The sequence below is a fragment of the Oreochromis niloticus genome, linkage group LG2 (genome assembly GCF_001858045.2).
Source record: "Oreochromis niloticus isolate F11D_XX linkage group LG2, O_niloticus_UMD_NMBU, whole genome shotgun sequence".
Lineage (NCBI taxonomy): Eukaryota > Metazoa > Chordata > Actinopteri > Cichliformes > Cichlidae > Oreochromis > Oreochromis niloticus.
This window is the reverse complement of record NC_031966.2, coordinates 8,911,185-8,928,068: the sequence shown is the minus strand read 5'-3', so window position 1 is coordinate 8,928,068 and position 16,884 is coordinate 8,911,185. Positions and strand designations below refer to the sequence as shown.

The following is a 16,884-nucleotide window of genomic DNA, read 5'->3' as shown; positions in this document are numbered from 1 at the left end:
CTCCATGAATCGTTCAAGCATAAAAAGCCTCCTGAATCAGTGTTGTGTCTACACATAACAGACAACATAGCACAGAACCAGTTTGAAATGTACCTTTAGGCTATTTATTAGCAGACTGCCAGAAAAATACATCATTTGTTCCCATTTCTTTAGTCAAATCTGTAAAAAATACCAAAGATAGAGTGAAACTTACTGAAACATGTGCATATGCTGTATTTTTATGTGTGTTTGGACATGTTCCAGTAAGTTGATGCACCTATTTCCCATTTTCCTGCAAAATATAAAGAAATTGGAAGTGGCTCAGGACTTTTGCACAGTACTGAATTAAGGCTCGTTAAAAAACAAACTCTCCTGACATTCATCGACCAGTTTTTGTGGCGACGAAAGTACTGGTCATCCTTTCTTTTTCTTCATGAAAGTTTATGACTTTTCCTTATCTGGGGTCATGAACTGGTGTGTAAAATATGGACACTTTGATGTGTCCTGGAATGTCTCTGCAGTGTTTGTATACAAAGATGATGTTGCGGGTCATTTTGACCCAGACACTTTTATGTAAGTAAAAAGCTGTTTAGTTCCAAAATAAACATTTCTCTTTGATGTACTTTGTTTTGACTGCTTCTGAATATACATTCAGACCCAGGTGTGTATGCAAGAAACTTTCTCTCCCCTGTTCTTGTCACTGTTCTCGTGTCATTTCAACACACCAAAAGTGAGCTCCAGAAGGCTGACAGCTGAAGAAGCTTGATCACTGCTTTTCAACTGGGATAGTGATGAAGAAGAAGATGTTTCAGCGACAGAGGATCTTTCACAGGCCGAGGACAATGTTATTGATGATCCAGACTGTCAATTTTCCGACGAGGAGGAGGATTCTGAGGGCGAGTGTGCCGCCATCTCTACATCAAATGAAAACCAAGGAATGCAGCAATCATCATCCACAGAGGAGACATGGACATCTAAAGATGGTAATATAAAATGGTTATTATCACCACACCGAAGTCAAGGCAGGCTGTCATCTTCTAATGTCATCAAAATGACTCCTGGTCCTACAAGATTAGCCATCACACGAGTTGATGATATTCAATCAGCATTTCAACTCTGCATATCCCCTCCAATAGAAACGATCATACTGGACATGACTAACCTGGAAGGGAGGCGTGTATTTCAAGAGAAGTGGAAGCCACTGGATCAGACTGACTTGCACGCTTATATTGGAATTCTGATATTAGCTGGAGCATACAGGTCCAAGGGAGAAGCAACTGCAAGTCTATGGAATGAAGAGAATGGAAGGCCAATATTTCGAGCAACAATGTCTTTGGAGACATTTCTCAAGATATCTCGTGTGATCAGATTTGACAACCGTGAAACCAGAGCTGGTCGACGTGAAAGAGACAAACTTGCTGCAATCAGAGATGTATGGGCTAAATGGGTGGAAATTCTACCTTTGTTGTACAACCCTGGTCCCCACGTTACTGTTGATAAGCGCCTTGTCCCATTCAGGGGTCGCTGTCCTTTCTGACAGTATATGCCCAACAAGCTGGCCAAGTATGGCATCAAAATATGGGCAGCCTGTGATGCAAAATCTAGCTATGCATGGAATATGCAAGTGTACACTGGAAAGCTACCTGGAGGAGCATCTGAGAAGAATCAGGGGGCGCGTGTGGTGCTGCAGATGAGTGAAGGGCTGCAAGGGCATAACATCACCTGTGACAATTTCTTTACATCCTACTGGCTTGGAGAGGAACTTCAGAAGAGAAAGCTGACTATGTTGGGAACAATCAGAAGAAATAAGCCAGAACTTCGCAGTGAAATTCTGAAGATGCAGGGAAGATCTCTGCATTCCTCATTATTTGTTTTCACTGAGAAAGCAACAGTTGTTTCATATTGCCCAAAGAAAAACAAGAATGTTCTTGTCATGAGCGCAATGCACACAGATGCATCTCTGAGCATAAGAGAAGACAAAAAACCACAAATGATCCTAGACTACAACTCCACCAAAGGAGGAGTAGACAATCTTGACAGAGTCACAGCGACATAAAGCTGCCAGTGGAAGACAGCTCGTTGGCCCTTGGTAATTTTCTACAACATTTTGGATGCTTACAATGCCTATGTCCTGTGGACTGAAATCAACCAACACTGGAATGCCAGCAAATTGTACCGACGTCGCCTTTTCCTGGAAGAACTGGGAAAAAGTCTTGTCACTCCCAAGTTCCAGAGGCGAGTCAGACCAGCTCGATCCCCAGCAGCAGCAGCTGTCATTGAAAAGGTCAAGTGTGCACCATCCAACCAATCTGCAGTGGATCCAGTGGATCCAGGTGTAAAGAAACGGAAAAGATGCCAGGTCTGTCCCTCACGAGAAGACATTAAAACAAGCACTATTTGTGAGAAATGCAAAAAGTACATCTGCAGGAAGCGCACAGTTACATTCTGTCCATCATGTGGACAAAATTGAAAATGTTGAGCATTGAAAAATTGAGAAAATCGTGCAAGTTCAAAAGAAATGTGTTTGTAAAGAAGGAAAAAACTTTTACTAAATTGTTCTTACAAATAGTTCTGGAAATTCACACTGTGTTGTATGTTTGTGTTTTAAATGTTTATCTAATGGAAAATAAAGTTGTTATTGTTTTGTTGCAGTTTTTTTGACAATTCTGAGTGGATTTACACAGTATGGGTCAAAATGACCCGCAACATAATCAATGTGATTTCTTTTCAACATATTACAAGGGTTAGTCTCCTTCGCTTCCTCCCTATCTCCTCATCACCGAGGCTCTTCCCCGTCTCACTGAATGACGGTTTCCTAAACGCATTTATTTCTTATTGCATTTCCTTCCTCCTGTTGCTTTTTTCCTTCCTCTTTTTCTTTACTCTCTTCCTCAGTCTTTCACGTTGAGTAGTTCATGAGAACGAAACATGCGAAGTGAAAGTCTGTGATCAAATTTCGGCCTCAGTGTCTCCTCACTGAAGGCTTGATTCGGAAACATCCGATTTGATGTGGTGCAAAAGTTTTAAAGTTAAAGTAAAGAAGCTGCAGGGTGAACACAAAAGTCAAGATTTAGAGAACCACGGAAAATATTAAAGAACAAAATAATAAAGGCTGCAGTGTACTGCACTGCTTCATAAAGTCACAGCGGTGGCAAAAGGTAACCGTTTGTCATTTTCAGCAGTTACATCTGGTTACTTACCAAAATAAGAGTTTAATCTTTTTTTAAGTCAAATGAAACGTATAGTTAAATATTCTGAGCTGGTTGTAGACCATTTTCACATTTAAAAGACTCAGTTGGTGAGAGATTCTCTCTTTCAGTTTAAGGTGGTTTACTTAAATTCAGTTGATTTGTAACAGAAGCCAACATCTTAGTAATCTCACAAATACATCAGAGAATCTCTGTCTGTGTGCATCTTTCCTCTCTTTGCTCTCAGCAAATTCTCATGCTTTTGTAGAACAAGTGCAAGATTCCAAATGACAGCAGGCAAGGCACTGCTTTAAAAAGACACGAGGACAACACTCTGGAGCACTTTTCATTCAAGGTGTTTACTCTAAATGACATTACACTGCAGTAAAGGTACTAAAGATATGAAAATCTTATATGGTGGAATATGCATTGCTGAAAACGGGAGTGCATTTACTTTAATATTTTAAAGTAAATCTTTTATTTTGTGGGTTGTGTACGTTTGCTTAGTTGGAATAACTGTAGCAGAGGAAGGAGGTGATGACTCCCATCCTAAATTAACTGACTCTTGATGGAGAGATGGATCCTGGCCAAAGGAAGAAGTGTCTTTTAAATGAAGAAAAACTGGGCTGATCTCAATAGAAGCTCCAATCTATGTGTTCCTTTATAGAGTACTGGGTTTGTGTTGTTGCTTTAGTAAAACACAATAAATACTAAATGCAACAAATAAAATAATAAAGACCAAAGAAAAAAGACTATTTATTGAGATGATTCATTGCAGTTCTGACTGACAGCTGAGAGTCAGTAAACTCTGCTTTGCTCCTGAGTTCATAGTTAGACGGCAGAAGTAATGGGAGGGGGAAAAAAACCCTTCATAATGAATTTGCATGCATTCAAACTAAACAGATATTTCCTCTTTTGGTTCCTGGCTCCAGAATTCATGGTCAGCCTCTGACCATGAGCCAGAAATCGAGCATATGTAAATTAGTGTTAATCCTCGACTGTTACTGGTTTTGTCCATGAACTTACCTGAAACATGAAACATGGCTGCAGTGGAGCTCTGTGTGAGCATTTACTGAGTGCCTGAGGATTAAAAACTACAGTGTAAACAGGATGATTCTGGGTTTTTTAATCACGTCCATCTGATCAGATACGCCTGAACCTATAAACTTTGACCACAGTGTGTTAAAAGGACTTCCTCTACAATTTCTCTCAATTGTCACGAAACTGCTGAAATTAATTTTGATACTCTGCCCTCTAGTGGAGAGGTTACTGTATTGCCTCTCAGCAAGAATGCTGTGGGTTTGAATCCAGGCATCCCCACACAGTCCACAGTCCAAAGACATGCCTGTCAGTTCAAGTGGTGATTCTAATTTGGCTGTAGGTGTGACAGATTGTCTGTCTCTCTGTGTTAACCTTGCAGCAAATTAGCAACCTGTCCAGGTGTATCCCGCCTATCGCCCTGGGACACCTGTACCTATCACCCAAGTGTGCCAGTGAACTGCATAAGCAGAGGAGGATGGATGGATGGATGGATGGACGGATGGATGGATGGAGGGATGGATGGATGGATGAAGTCAGATGAAGGTTGAGCAAAAGTAAAAATAGACGCTCTGAAATATACTTGCTATCTTTGACCACTAGATGTCAGTGTGACACAGTAAAAATGAATGTAAATGGTAAATGGTAAATGGCCTGTATTTATATAGCGCCTTAATAGTCCCTAAGGACCCCAAAGCGCTTTATATATCCAGTCATCCACCCATTCACGCACACATTCACACAGTGGTGATGGCAAGCTACATTGTAGCCACAGCCACCCTGGGGCGCACTGACAGACCCACAGAGGGTGTAGACCACAGAGAGGGTCAAAGGTAGAAAAAAAGACGCCCACCTTAATAATTACTTTTGTTTCCTTAACTTTTGTCATAATAATTTCCTACTTTCCACACTTAAACTCTTATGTTGGTGCACCGGTTAGGCTTTGAAAAACAGGTTTATATTCAGTGGTTTCACTTTAAAATATATCAAATGCAACACATGTGCAACACAGCTCTTCTTTTATATGGGATTTTCATCTATATGGTGCATGCAAACAGAATTCACATAATAGAGGGTCAAATGCATGTAAGAGATTTGTTTTGAACGGTAACTCATTTCTGGAACTGTGCTTGTTTAGCATGTGGTCATAATCAAACCCCTCCCTGACTTCTGAGGGGCTCACCGGTGATCTGATGGCCCTAAAGAGGTTAGAAAAAAGTCCTGAGACGTTAAAGGAAGAACAAATGTTTCAGACATTTCCTGTGTCAGTGATCATGTTATGTTACCTATGAAGAGTTGTTTCTTCCCACCGAGGCACCGCTCAGATGGATTTCATAAACTCACTGGAGGCGTGTTCGGTTAAATCACTGTTAGAAATGTTGCTGTGCCTCGAGGTTTCAGCCCATCGTTGCTGACTGAGCAGCACTGCGATCGTGGGAAACCTCAGCAAAAAAAACTCGATGACACTCAACACATCTGTCTGTATATAACTCAGCTCATTCTCTCTCTCTCTCATAGTTGATTTTTATACAGCCTGTAAGTTAATGTGTTGTTTCCTGTGTTGAATCCTGCTTTATATGTTTGACTGATTAAATTAAAAAAAAATTGAGTAATATAAAATCCTTCATGAGTAACAACCCTGACCACCAGGGGGAGCTGCAGATTAACAAATCCGAACCCAAACCAGGAGTCCCTTTCTGTACAGTGAGCATGCTCTGACTCACTCTTACATGTCTCTAATCATCTCTTTCCTGCTCACACATCCTCCTGTACAGCACCTGTACGCCGTCCTATGGAGACTCTTTTCCACATAGCTGTGAAAGTGCTGACTTTATGGGTGAGCAGACCCAGAAAAAGGAAGGAGGACGAGGGAAGCTCTGCATGGCTCTGATGGATGACAGGTGCTCTGCAGTGGGGCAGGTAGAAACTTTAAAAAAAGCAAAACCTGGGAAATCTCACTCGATATCAAGCATAACTGCAAAGAACAACTGAGGATCTTTGTCTTCACACAGAACAACGTTACACGATGATTCCTGAAGTTCTTATCAGAGTCTGACAAATACAAGCAGTGTGACTCAGGTTTGAAGTCAGACGCGATGTGTTTCTGTAAGACAGTTTCAGCCTTATTCCAACAGCATGATGGTGTTTAAAACACTCAATTCACACCAGGCTCAGCTGCAACACTTACAGTAGATGCTCTATGGTAGCCTCAGATCTCTGTGTGCAGGCTTAGAGAGCGGTTCACTGACTTAAAATTTATTTGGAGCCAGCCAACAGGAAAGAACAAAGAATAAATTATCTCAGAATCTCTCACTGTTTGCTCATCATGGACAGAAAAAATATATGAAAAAACCCCATCAGAGACCCAATCAGTGCCTTCCTGGTTATTTTCCAGGAAACAGCTTCTGTAGTTGGTGATTTTTATCGTGAACATAACCTGTTCCAGAGCAGGTTAGGCCTGCAGCATTAGTTACTATGGCGATGTATCACCTTTGAAACCCTGAAAACCAGGATTAAGATGACATTAAACCGAGATTAAACCAGGATTGAACCAGGATGGTGCTTCGCCTGCACTGAAGCTCACAGTTTTACTTTGAAAGGATTACTCTCATGGTTTTTCATCAGTTATTCACAATTCTTCTCATTTACTATTTTCCCAACTGAGTCTGCCCTCACACAGAGATGTGGTTCATTCTGTTTCATGTCTGTTTTCCAGACATGAATGAGTATAAAAGGTTTACAGTTCTCCGTGATATCGGGATGTGTTTACATCTCTGTGGCTGGGGATCCAACCTGCTTTCACCTGTTCCTGGTCTTAGCAGCTCAGTTGTCTTTTAGCACACCTTCAGCTCCAGATTAAACCTTTTTGCTTACTAAAAAAAAAACAGCAAATGAAGCATTTCTGCTTCACAGAGAAAATCATCAACCTGATATCGACTCTTGTCGATCTTTTTTCTCAGACTATCAGGTTGTTTTTTCGGACCTTTGGTTCACGTTCTGAATAAACTCGTGTTCTTTGTTGTATTTCTACATTCTCACCCTCCTGCTGCCTTTGTCTCCCTTCTTTTCTCTTCCTTGGGTGCCTCCTGTGCCTTGTTTTGGTCATAATCCATGTTTTTGGGGTTCAAAAATTAGCCATTAATAAAGAAAAACAGGCCTAACCCTCACAATTTTCCTCACTAAGTAATGCTTTTATTGTGACGGACTCCTGAAGTCCGGAGTTAGAAATAATGTGTCACCCCTGTAATCTGCACGTGTGACCAAACAACCCACCTGTAACACCTCAGTGACTGATGAGGCTTGCTTCTCTGTCTTTCCCATAATAAGCTGAATGGACGTCTGATGAATGCACACAGCACAAAAAGTATAGACACACCCCTCAGCAGGCTTCCTGAAGCCGGCCAATCAGAAGAAAGCGGCTTGGATGGAGTTTCAGTGTGTGTCTGAGTAATGACTATGGCTGTCGGAGCGTTAGGGCGCACTGTTACAAACACCTTGAATCTGCTTGTGTTTATTTGCTTATAAATTCTGCTGCATGCTGAGTTTCTGCACCGTTGCCTCTCTGCCCCCAGCTCAGCGTTATGAAGCCCCGGTGCAGCTGAATCAATACGCAGGGCAGCGTGCTCAGTGAGATAATAAGTGAACTCGGAGAGAGAGGTCAGGGCTCTGAGATGTCCTCGTGGGGAGTACTTTTGTCTTTTCTGTCAGGTGAGAATCTTTTCTGGATTTCATTTTGTTTTAATCGATAAAATATCATCTAGAAGGATGCCCTGACCATACTCTGCGCTGAGCATCATTTTACTTTTAGCTTTACTTGTTCTGTTGTGTTTGTTGTAACTTCTGCTGCCCTCTCTGCCAGGTCTGTCTTGAAACAGAGATTTTAAAGATTTAATGGGTAGATGATTGTTTTGTGAGGAGCTGTGAAACCTCAGCATCTGTTTATGCTGAGGTTTCTACTGTCGCACTGCGGCGAGCTTTGACTCAAGAGAGAAGAATAATGTTTCAGCCATGTTTGCTGGGAACTTTAACTTCGGAAATATGTTGGCTGGAAATGAAAAAGACCATCAGCTGATGGTTGCTGCAAGCTTGCTTGTGGTTCCTAGAGTATTTAAAAGTAGAATGGGAGGGAGAGCCTTCAGTTTTCAGGCCCCTCCAAGCTCCCAGTTTGGATTCAGGAGACAGACACTATCTTTAATTTTAAGATTAGGCTTCAAATTTTCCTTTTTGCTAAAGCATATAGTTAGGGCTGGATCAGGTGACCCTGAACCAAAGTTATGACAGTTAGCTAAAACTAAATGTGAAAAAACATTTTAGTTACCTAAAACAGGGACGTCAAACAAATGATCAAAACTAAACTGAAACAAAAACAAATCCACTCTGGAAACTCATTGACACTGAATAAAAGACACAAAGTCAGAATGAAATAAAATAAAACCTACATTAACTCTCTAACGCTCTTTAGTAAAGCTGCTAATGGCTCCATGATGCACTGAGGATTTGTTTGTTTTTTTGTTTTTAACTCAATTGGAGATCATTTGTTTTGTCTCGGCCTGATTCCTGTTAACGGAGAGTTCTTCCTCCCCGCTTTTGCCAAGCCCTTGCTCACAGGGCACTGCCGGAGTCATTTTCAGGGGCCTGTGCTCGTGTTTTAGTGAATAAAGCTGAACTCTGAGCCTCTCCCCGGGACGCCGGCGCTTTGGAGTAACGCCGGGTGGAAACTCCCTTTCACTCCGTTACATGAATCATTACGTAAGACACGATGAAGCAACCCGACGTGTTTACGATGATTCTGCCTGTGAGGAACCCACCGGAATAACTCAGAGCTCCGGAGAAATTCAGACCTCTGACTCCCTCTCTCTCCTCACGTCTCTCTACCTGGTTGTCTCCTCCCCCTCTCTCCCTCCCTCTCTCTCTCTCTCTCCCTCTCTCCTCAGTCTCTCCGCTGCTGCTGAAACAGCAACAGCTCCGCCCGCCTCTCCGTCTCCCTCCGTCTCTGTGGCTCTCTCCGTCTACCTGTCTCCGCCTGCCTCCCCCTTTCCCTCCATCCACGCGCTGCCCTGCTCCCCCCTCTCGGTGCGGACATGCTCCCGGGGCTCCGGAGATGAGGCTCCGAAATGTCTCCTTCCTGACGGTCTTGTTGTTCGGGCTGTGCGGGCTGGTCTCCCTGTCCTGGTACACCGCCTTCAGCAGCTCCAGAGGTAAGAGCCGGTGTGTCCCGGTGTGCGCATCTGCGTGTGTGTGCGCGCGTGCACGATGGCGGGCTCGGTTTGTTTAAGGGGAGGCGGGGGGTCGTTTGGTTTTGGATGTTGCAGGAAAAAAACGCATGATGGTGTTGATGCGAGGCTGGAGGTGCAGGGAGCGCTCGGTTTGAGACGCATCACGTGCCAGCTGCAAGAGGAGAGGGTCCACGAGAGGGGAGGGCCGGGTGGGTGGGGAGGGGGGCGATTTTGTTGCAGAAAGCGTGAGGGCAATGAGAGGAGCGCTTGATTTGTGATGCCTCCCCGCCAGCAGTGGAGTCCGGGTCCAGGATGAAATGATGGTGGGGTGTGTGTGTGGGGGGGAGCTTTTTCATTAGGAGAGGACCAAGGGGGCGCTCGGTTTGCTATAAGAAGACGGGGACCAGGAGGGGGCGGGGCGTGAATAATGTTTTTTCAGAGACTGTTTGATTTTGTTGTACTTTCAATTTTGAAAAATGTGAAGGGGACCTCCAGGATCTGAGGGAGCGCTTGGTTTGTGATGTCCCAGGTGCCAGCTGAGAGGAGAGGCAGAAAAAGAGGGGTAGGTTTGTTTTTGTTGCAACCCCTCTCTGTGTTTCAGAGAGGATGCTTTGCAGGTGAAGGAAACTCCAGGTCATAAGGAAAGGAGCACTTGGTTTCCTATGCACCTCATGCCAGCTCAGGTTGGAGATGAAGGAAAGGAGGGGGTTTGTTTCATTCAGGTTACATGGGGTGCACGCATACACCCACATACAGGTGTAGTAGGGCACTGCGAGAGGGGTTGGTTTGATTCAGTTTCAGCTTTATCTTTCTTGAAGGTCGAGGTTAAAGGAACAGATAATGAAGGGAGCGCTTGATTGACTGATTTATTTATCCCTCAGCTGAGAGATGAGCTTCCAGGTGGAGGACAGTGGAGGGTTGGTTTGAGTTGATTGCAGCTTCACTTTGTGCTTTTAGATAAGGGGAGTGTTTGATTTCGGACACATGACACACCAGATTACGTGCAGGTGGGAACAGAAGAGGAACAGATGAAGCTCCTGCTTCCGAGGTATACAGGAGAGCGCTTGATTTGTGAGGTCACACCTGCCATCTCAGAGCTTCAGACTGAGGAGGAAGAGCGTGCTGGATGCTGGAAGGGAGCGCTTGCACCACGTACCAGCTCAGGTCGGAGATGGAGGAAAAGAGGGGTTTATTTCATTGAGAGGAGTTGGTTTGATTTATTTACAGGTCTGTCTCCAGTTCGAATAAACCTTAAAGCTTGTGCATTCAAGAGGAACAAGTAAAGAAGGGAGCGCTTGATTCTTTTTTTTAGGCTCCTGGAACCCCTGAACTGGATAAGTGGAAGAAAATGGATGGCTGGATGGATGGGTGGGGTTCCAGATGCAGGACAGTGGGCTTGGTTTGATTTTGTTTCAGCCCCGCCTTGCACTTTGTGGAAAACAACTACCTGTTAGTGATGTCACACCTGCCATCTGACAGCTTCAGAATGAGGAATAACAGAGCTCTGGATGCTGGAAAAGAGCGCTTGTTTTCCATCTAGTGTGGAAATGAGAGGTGGGGTTGGTTTGATTTAGTTGTGGTTACACTGGTGCTGTATTTATTTGTGCAGGAGCAGAAAATGTGATGATGGTAATGATGAAAGTTTGGACTGAAAGTCTGCCAGAGTTGTGCCTCAGGTTAAGGGAGCGATTGGTTTGTTGTCCATCATGTGCTAGAAGAGAGAAAGAGAGAGTGAAAGGTGGGTGGTGGTCGGCGAAGTGGTCAGTACAGCTGGTTCAGAGGTCAGAGAAAGGAGCGCTTGGTTTTCGCTGTGATAGAGAGCTGAGGGGAGGTGATGGCATGTTTGTGCGGAGGTGCGTTAGATTTGTACTGGGGGTGAGCAGACTGATCTGTTTTTGTTGTTTTTGTCCCTTTTTTAAACAAAGCGGAGGTTAACACACACACACGCAGGCCTGGTGTGTGTGTGTGCGCAGTTATTAACCTGTGGGTGTTTGCTCCCAGGAGCTCTGCAGGCTCAGCTGTCAGCTGCAGCTGTGGGTCCACGGGAGCGCTTGGATCGAAACTCCCTCCAGCCTGCAAGAGGGGTGGAGTTTGAGATCAGTATCTGCTGTGAAAGGAGTGCTTGGTTTGCGATTGGTCTCACATGATCTTTTCTCTGGCGTGAGACCCTCTTTGGTAAAAGGGGCCGCTTGGTTTGTGATACAGTGCAGCAGTTTTCCAAACAGCTGGAAGCTACAGCATCTGTATGCTTGCTTTTAATCACGGCGCACACCGGTGGGTGGGCGTGAGACTGACTAAGGGGAAGCAGTCGTGGTTTTGCTCGTCATGGATCGTCTGTTGTTATTTCTGTTTTAGCTCTTAAGCACGGTGTGGTGATAGGACGTTGAGGAGACGGACTCGAACTTGGAGACAGAACTCGGCATCTGGTCAGAAGGAAGAACCACAGCTGGACGGATTCGTGCGAAATGAAAGACCTCACACTGGATTGATGCAAGGATAGTGATGGTTACACCCTCGTGCAGTAAAGACGATGTTTGTCGTATCACAAGACATAAAGTCATCTACAAACTTGTCTACATCAGGACTTTTGGAGGAAACAACAGCTTTAATCTCAAAATGAACAATCAGCAGACACATCTGGTGATTTAAACATCTGATAGTCAGTCAAAGAGGCCACGCCCCTAATACTGCACACTTACTACAAATTAAAAACGTATAAAATAGATTCTCACCTATGCAGGTGTGATGAAGGATTAAATTATCTACAGAGACCAAACAGTTTGTGTGTCAGGCTGTAAAAATGTTTATTTTTGCTGTAAAGTTTTAATGTGAATTCTATGGGGACTGACTCACTGCTGGAGCCTCCGGTGGACGGTAGAGGAACTGCAGCTTTCGGCTCCTTCACTTTGCACTCAGTTTTCGTGTAAACATCAGTTTTTGGTGTTTCTGTGTCTGACGTGGACAGTTTGCAGTTAGTGTGACTCGCACAGACACAGCAGACGGAGTCGGCCCGAGGTGTTACGGGGCCTTAAGCAGAATTTGGTGCGGGGTGTAGTGTAAAAGTGTAAACCTTTTACACGACAATAAATATATTAAGTGGACACTAACTGACCAACACAGCGTCACCTGAGCTCGCCACACCTTGACTGACCTGGAGGCTTGATGCTTCTGAATGTTAATGATAAATGACTAATCTGTAATTATTTATGGAAACACACCTTTATCCCGCCCTTCGTTCCTGTTTCCTTTCAGCCTCAGAGGGATTTTAAATCCTTCTCTAAGTGTTTGCAGTCAGCTCACAAACACTGACAGTGAGCGTGAGCGCGACCTCGGCACCGACAGCCGCTGACGCCTCGGGCCGGCTGAGAAAACATGGAGCGATCCTTTAAATGTGTGCAGCTGCGCTTTCATGTACTTTCACTTTGATTTGAACTGAGGAGGAGAGAGAGAGAGTGTGTGTGTGTGTGTGTGTTTGTTTATGTGTGTGTGCCTGTAAGTGACACTTGTAGTATCAGAGAGTCAGACATGTTCAGATCCGTCTGTTCGGCTTTAACGTCTCTGATCTCTTTCAGTTTTTTCCCCTGAATCTGAACAAACAAACAAACACACACACATACACACACACACACACACACACGTCGGGTATTCATATCCTGTGGGAACATCTAATTGACATGATGCTTTCCCTAGCCCCTTACCCTAACCCTCACCATAACCAAATGTAACCCAGTCACTAAAACCACATTCTGAGTCTCAGAAATGTCTTGAAACCAGGATTTTGGTCCCCACAAAGATATAAATACACGCTCAGAGAAACACACACACCTGGTTTGAACCACTGACACACTTCACTCTGACACACATCTTCTCTTTCTTCTGGTCTTATTTTAGTTGCACTAAAAATATTTTAGATAGGTTTATTTTATTTTTTATTTTTAGCAATATTTTTAAACGTGGACGCGTTTGGCATGAATTAAATAGTTTCACTTTCTTGCCTTGCTGTTAATAACGGAGTGATCAGATTTGAATGTCACAGCTGTGTGATTGACATCGTTGAAGCAAATGTATGTGATTTATGGACGACCTTCAGGAACAAAAATCAAACAAAATCATCTCAAACATAAAATTCATTCACACTCTCTTCAGCGATGTTCTATTGTGGCACATTTGACATCTTTTCCATATTGTTCAGATTTTAGTAATATATTTAAATTTCGATGAACAAAATATGTGATCTTTTTTTATTAGATTTGGTTCATTTTATATTTTTTTCATGCTGTGAATGTTTTTGACCTACATTTTTAGATTTAGATATTTTGGGGAAATTTCACAGATTTTTCAGATGCGTTATTTATTTATTTTGGTAAATAATGAACAACTTTTAGACATTTTTTTTCCATTTTCTTTCCTTTTTTAACTTTTTAAAGTGTAATTTTCTGTCAATGGGGAAAATTTTACTGATATGTTTTATAAATTTTATATTTTTGTATAAACCTTTTGTCATATCACATTATTTCGTATGTTATTTACAACATTTTGGGAAAATCTTACAAACATTTGATAATATTTTATGGTTGTTTTTTTTCATTTTCCTGAGATCTGACCTGAACCTTTGACTCACAGTTATTCAGAACTTTAAAATGATGTGTGTGCGTGTGTCTGCACACAGGTGGCTCAAACCTGCTGATTTACTGTTTTCAAGCCAAAACCTCAATTAGACCTGAACTTCAGATGAATCAGACATTGCTGTGACTCATCCATCCTCCTGATGTGACACGTCCACACACACACACACACACAGTCCTCTCCATCCTTTCCAAATGACGGCATGTTTCTGCTGCAGAGTGGAGATTGATTCACACGCTGATGGCAGTTAACCATTGTCTCTGTGTGTGTGTCTGTGTGTGTGTGTGTGTGTGTGTGTGTGTGTGTGTGTGTTGTAGCACTCAGGGTAAATTAGTCCAGTCAGTGGAGCTGCAGAAAGAGGGTGCGTTTGATTTATTCATTCCTCTGAGACTGCAGCAGTGATCCAGTGATCTCACATTTGCAGCCGTGAGGTCAAAGGTCAGCAGCACCTTTTTTAAACCAGCCTTGTGATTGGCTGAACTTAACTCTGTTTGTTACTTCTTTGACGGCCATGTTGGATTAAAGAACCATTTTACTGTTTTTACTTTAATGTCTCACATTTAACCTTTTTTAAAAAATTTTTTTTTACAAGTTTTCTTTATGAAACTTTGGTTTTTATTTTTGTGCTGCTGCAGCTTTATGTGTATGATTCCCTCTCTCTCACATACACACGCACACACACACAGATAGACACACACAAACAAACCCGCACAGATTGGTTTACAGCGTAGCAGACGACTCATAGTGATTAGATGACGCATCAGATTCGAAGTGAACATGTTTTGTCTTGTCCTGCGGAGACACACACACACACACACACACATCCTGCCTGGCATTGTTCAGCAGCGATAACCTTGGCTTTTACTTTCTTCTGTTCAGTTTGTGTTTCTGTTTCAAGAACTGATCCAAACGTCTGTTCAGTTATTCTGGTTTAATCGTTCTGTGTGTGTGTGTGTGTGTGTGTGTGTGTGTGTGTGTGTGTGTGTGTGTGTGTTCCATATAAAATACAGCCTGAAAGTGAACCATTAATGGCATCAGAAATCACAAGTGACTGATTTTCTGTATTGATTGACCCGTCCTTCAGTTTGAAGGAGAAAGTCAATTAAAAGGTGTGTGTGTTTCTCTTGTGTGTGTGTGTGTGTGTGTGTGTGTGTGTGTGTGATCAATAACAGATGACTGAGCGTCATTTGTTCAGACTCTGCCAGAGCAGCTTTGCATGATTTACAGTCCAGAATAATCCTTCTTTGTCTTTGTCTGTCTGCATCAGCCTCTCAGTTCAGCTAGAAACATTTTAGCTCCTCCTCCTCTTCTGATTGGCCGCCCCTTGCAAACGCATAACAGTGGGGCTTCTGTGCTTGATGTGACTATATTAGGAATATCCCTCCTTATGACATCATGCAGATCCAAGAGTAGAAAAAACTGTGCTACACTGAGAGTTTGGAGCATCTGCAGCCTGAGCTCTGAGCTCACAGTGTGAACATCCATCAAGGAAAGCAGAACAGCACCACTTTAAATGTAATGACATGTCCTATCTTCAGGTGATGGTTCTGGTTCTGTTCACAAGGTGGTTCCAGCTTTAAAGATGTGAAGTCTGGTGACAGATTAAAGGAAAATGTTGTTTCTGTGGTTTGATGGAGCTGCTCATGTCAGTCAGGAAACCAGAGAAGAAGAGGAGACTCCTCTCTTTTTGCTCGTTGGTGTTTATACTCCTATTCTGACTTCCTGTCTTTCAGCTTCCTCTCCTTCCATCATTTATTGCTTCCTATGTCTGTGTTTCCTTTCCTTATTTCCTCGCTCTTCCTCCTCTTCTCTGGCTTTAGTGTAGTAACGAGAGAGAGGATGTTTGACAGTGTGATCAATATGAGGGAAACTGAGAGAGTGTGTGTGTGTGTGTGTGTGTGTGTGTGTGTGTATGTAATGTGAGCTCCAGCTTAACTGTGTGATCTGTTACACAAGCTGCAGTTTGAGGTGTCAGTCACACTGTTAACGGCTGTAGGTGTGTGTGTGTGTGTGTGTGTGTGTGTGTGTGTGTGTGTGTGAGACAAACTTTCATGTGTTTATAATCTGTAGGTAAAATCGATCTCACTCACACGGTGTCACTGTTTAAAATTTAAATGCTGATAATAATCAGAGGTCACACATGTAAGAATACGCCGAAGAAAGTAGTCCCTGACCGAAGCTCTGTTTCCTGAAGAGCTCAGCAGGAGACCTGACGCTGATCGACAGCAAACATTTGAAGCTTTTTCCCGTTTACTGTTTGAACCGATACCAGTACCTGGAATTCGGTATTGCAGCCAGCGGTATCTGTTTACTCGCTTTGAGATTATGGATTGAAAATGTTTCTTGGCTGAAACGTTTGACGCCGCCTCGGTCTGGCAGCGTTCACACCGCTGATGCTCGACTGTTTGCGGTTCCTGTTCATTCTGAGGTTTCAGACGTCTTACACGTCTCGAGCATAAATAGCATTCTGACATTTCAGTGCAGCCGGTGTAGAAATGCTCATTTAAAATGTGAACAAACTGTAAAGAAAAACACGTTTCTATGACAACTGAGTAATTATTTAGCCTACTGTCGGCGAATTTGGCTTTCAGGCCGTCAAACAGTCTGCAGCTTTAGTGTTTAAGCAGATGTTTCCTCAGATCAGATGTGCTGCCATTGTAAGTTTTGGAAAGTATGACCCCACCAGTGACCGCTTTCAGCCCGCCGCCATCGCCGTCTTCGCCCTGTGCGATTGTTGTTCTTCAACATGTCGTTGGAGTGACGTCACATGATCTCGCTTAGCTTCTTCCTCTATCCCGGATGTGCTCTGGTACGGAAGTTTAGCACGAATTGTTCCC

General features: G+C 43.3%; 1 protein-coding gene and 1 pseudogene across 1 annotated transcript in view; both read left to right on the top strand.

Moving 5' to 3' along the window:
* Positions 1-234: 234 nt before the first annotated feature.
* On the top strand, positions 235-3,435 carry LOC109203062 (piggyBac transposable element-derived protein 4-like; annotated as a pseudogene).
* A 5,549-nt stretch (positions 3,436-8,984) lies between these two features.
* The window catches only part of mgat4b (alpha-1,3-mannosyl-glycoprotein 4-beta-N-acetylglucosaminyltransferase B), a 112,621-nt gene continuing 104,721 nt past the window's right edge, over positions 8,985-16,884 (top strand). The window contains exon 1 of the mRNA XM_019363497.2: positions 8,985-9,403. Within this exon, the coding sequence (XP_019219042.1) occupies positions 9,307-9,403 (97 nt within the window). The 5' untranslated portion in view covers positions 8,985-9,306. The remainder of the gene's footprint in view (positions 9,404-16,884) is intronic.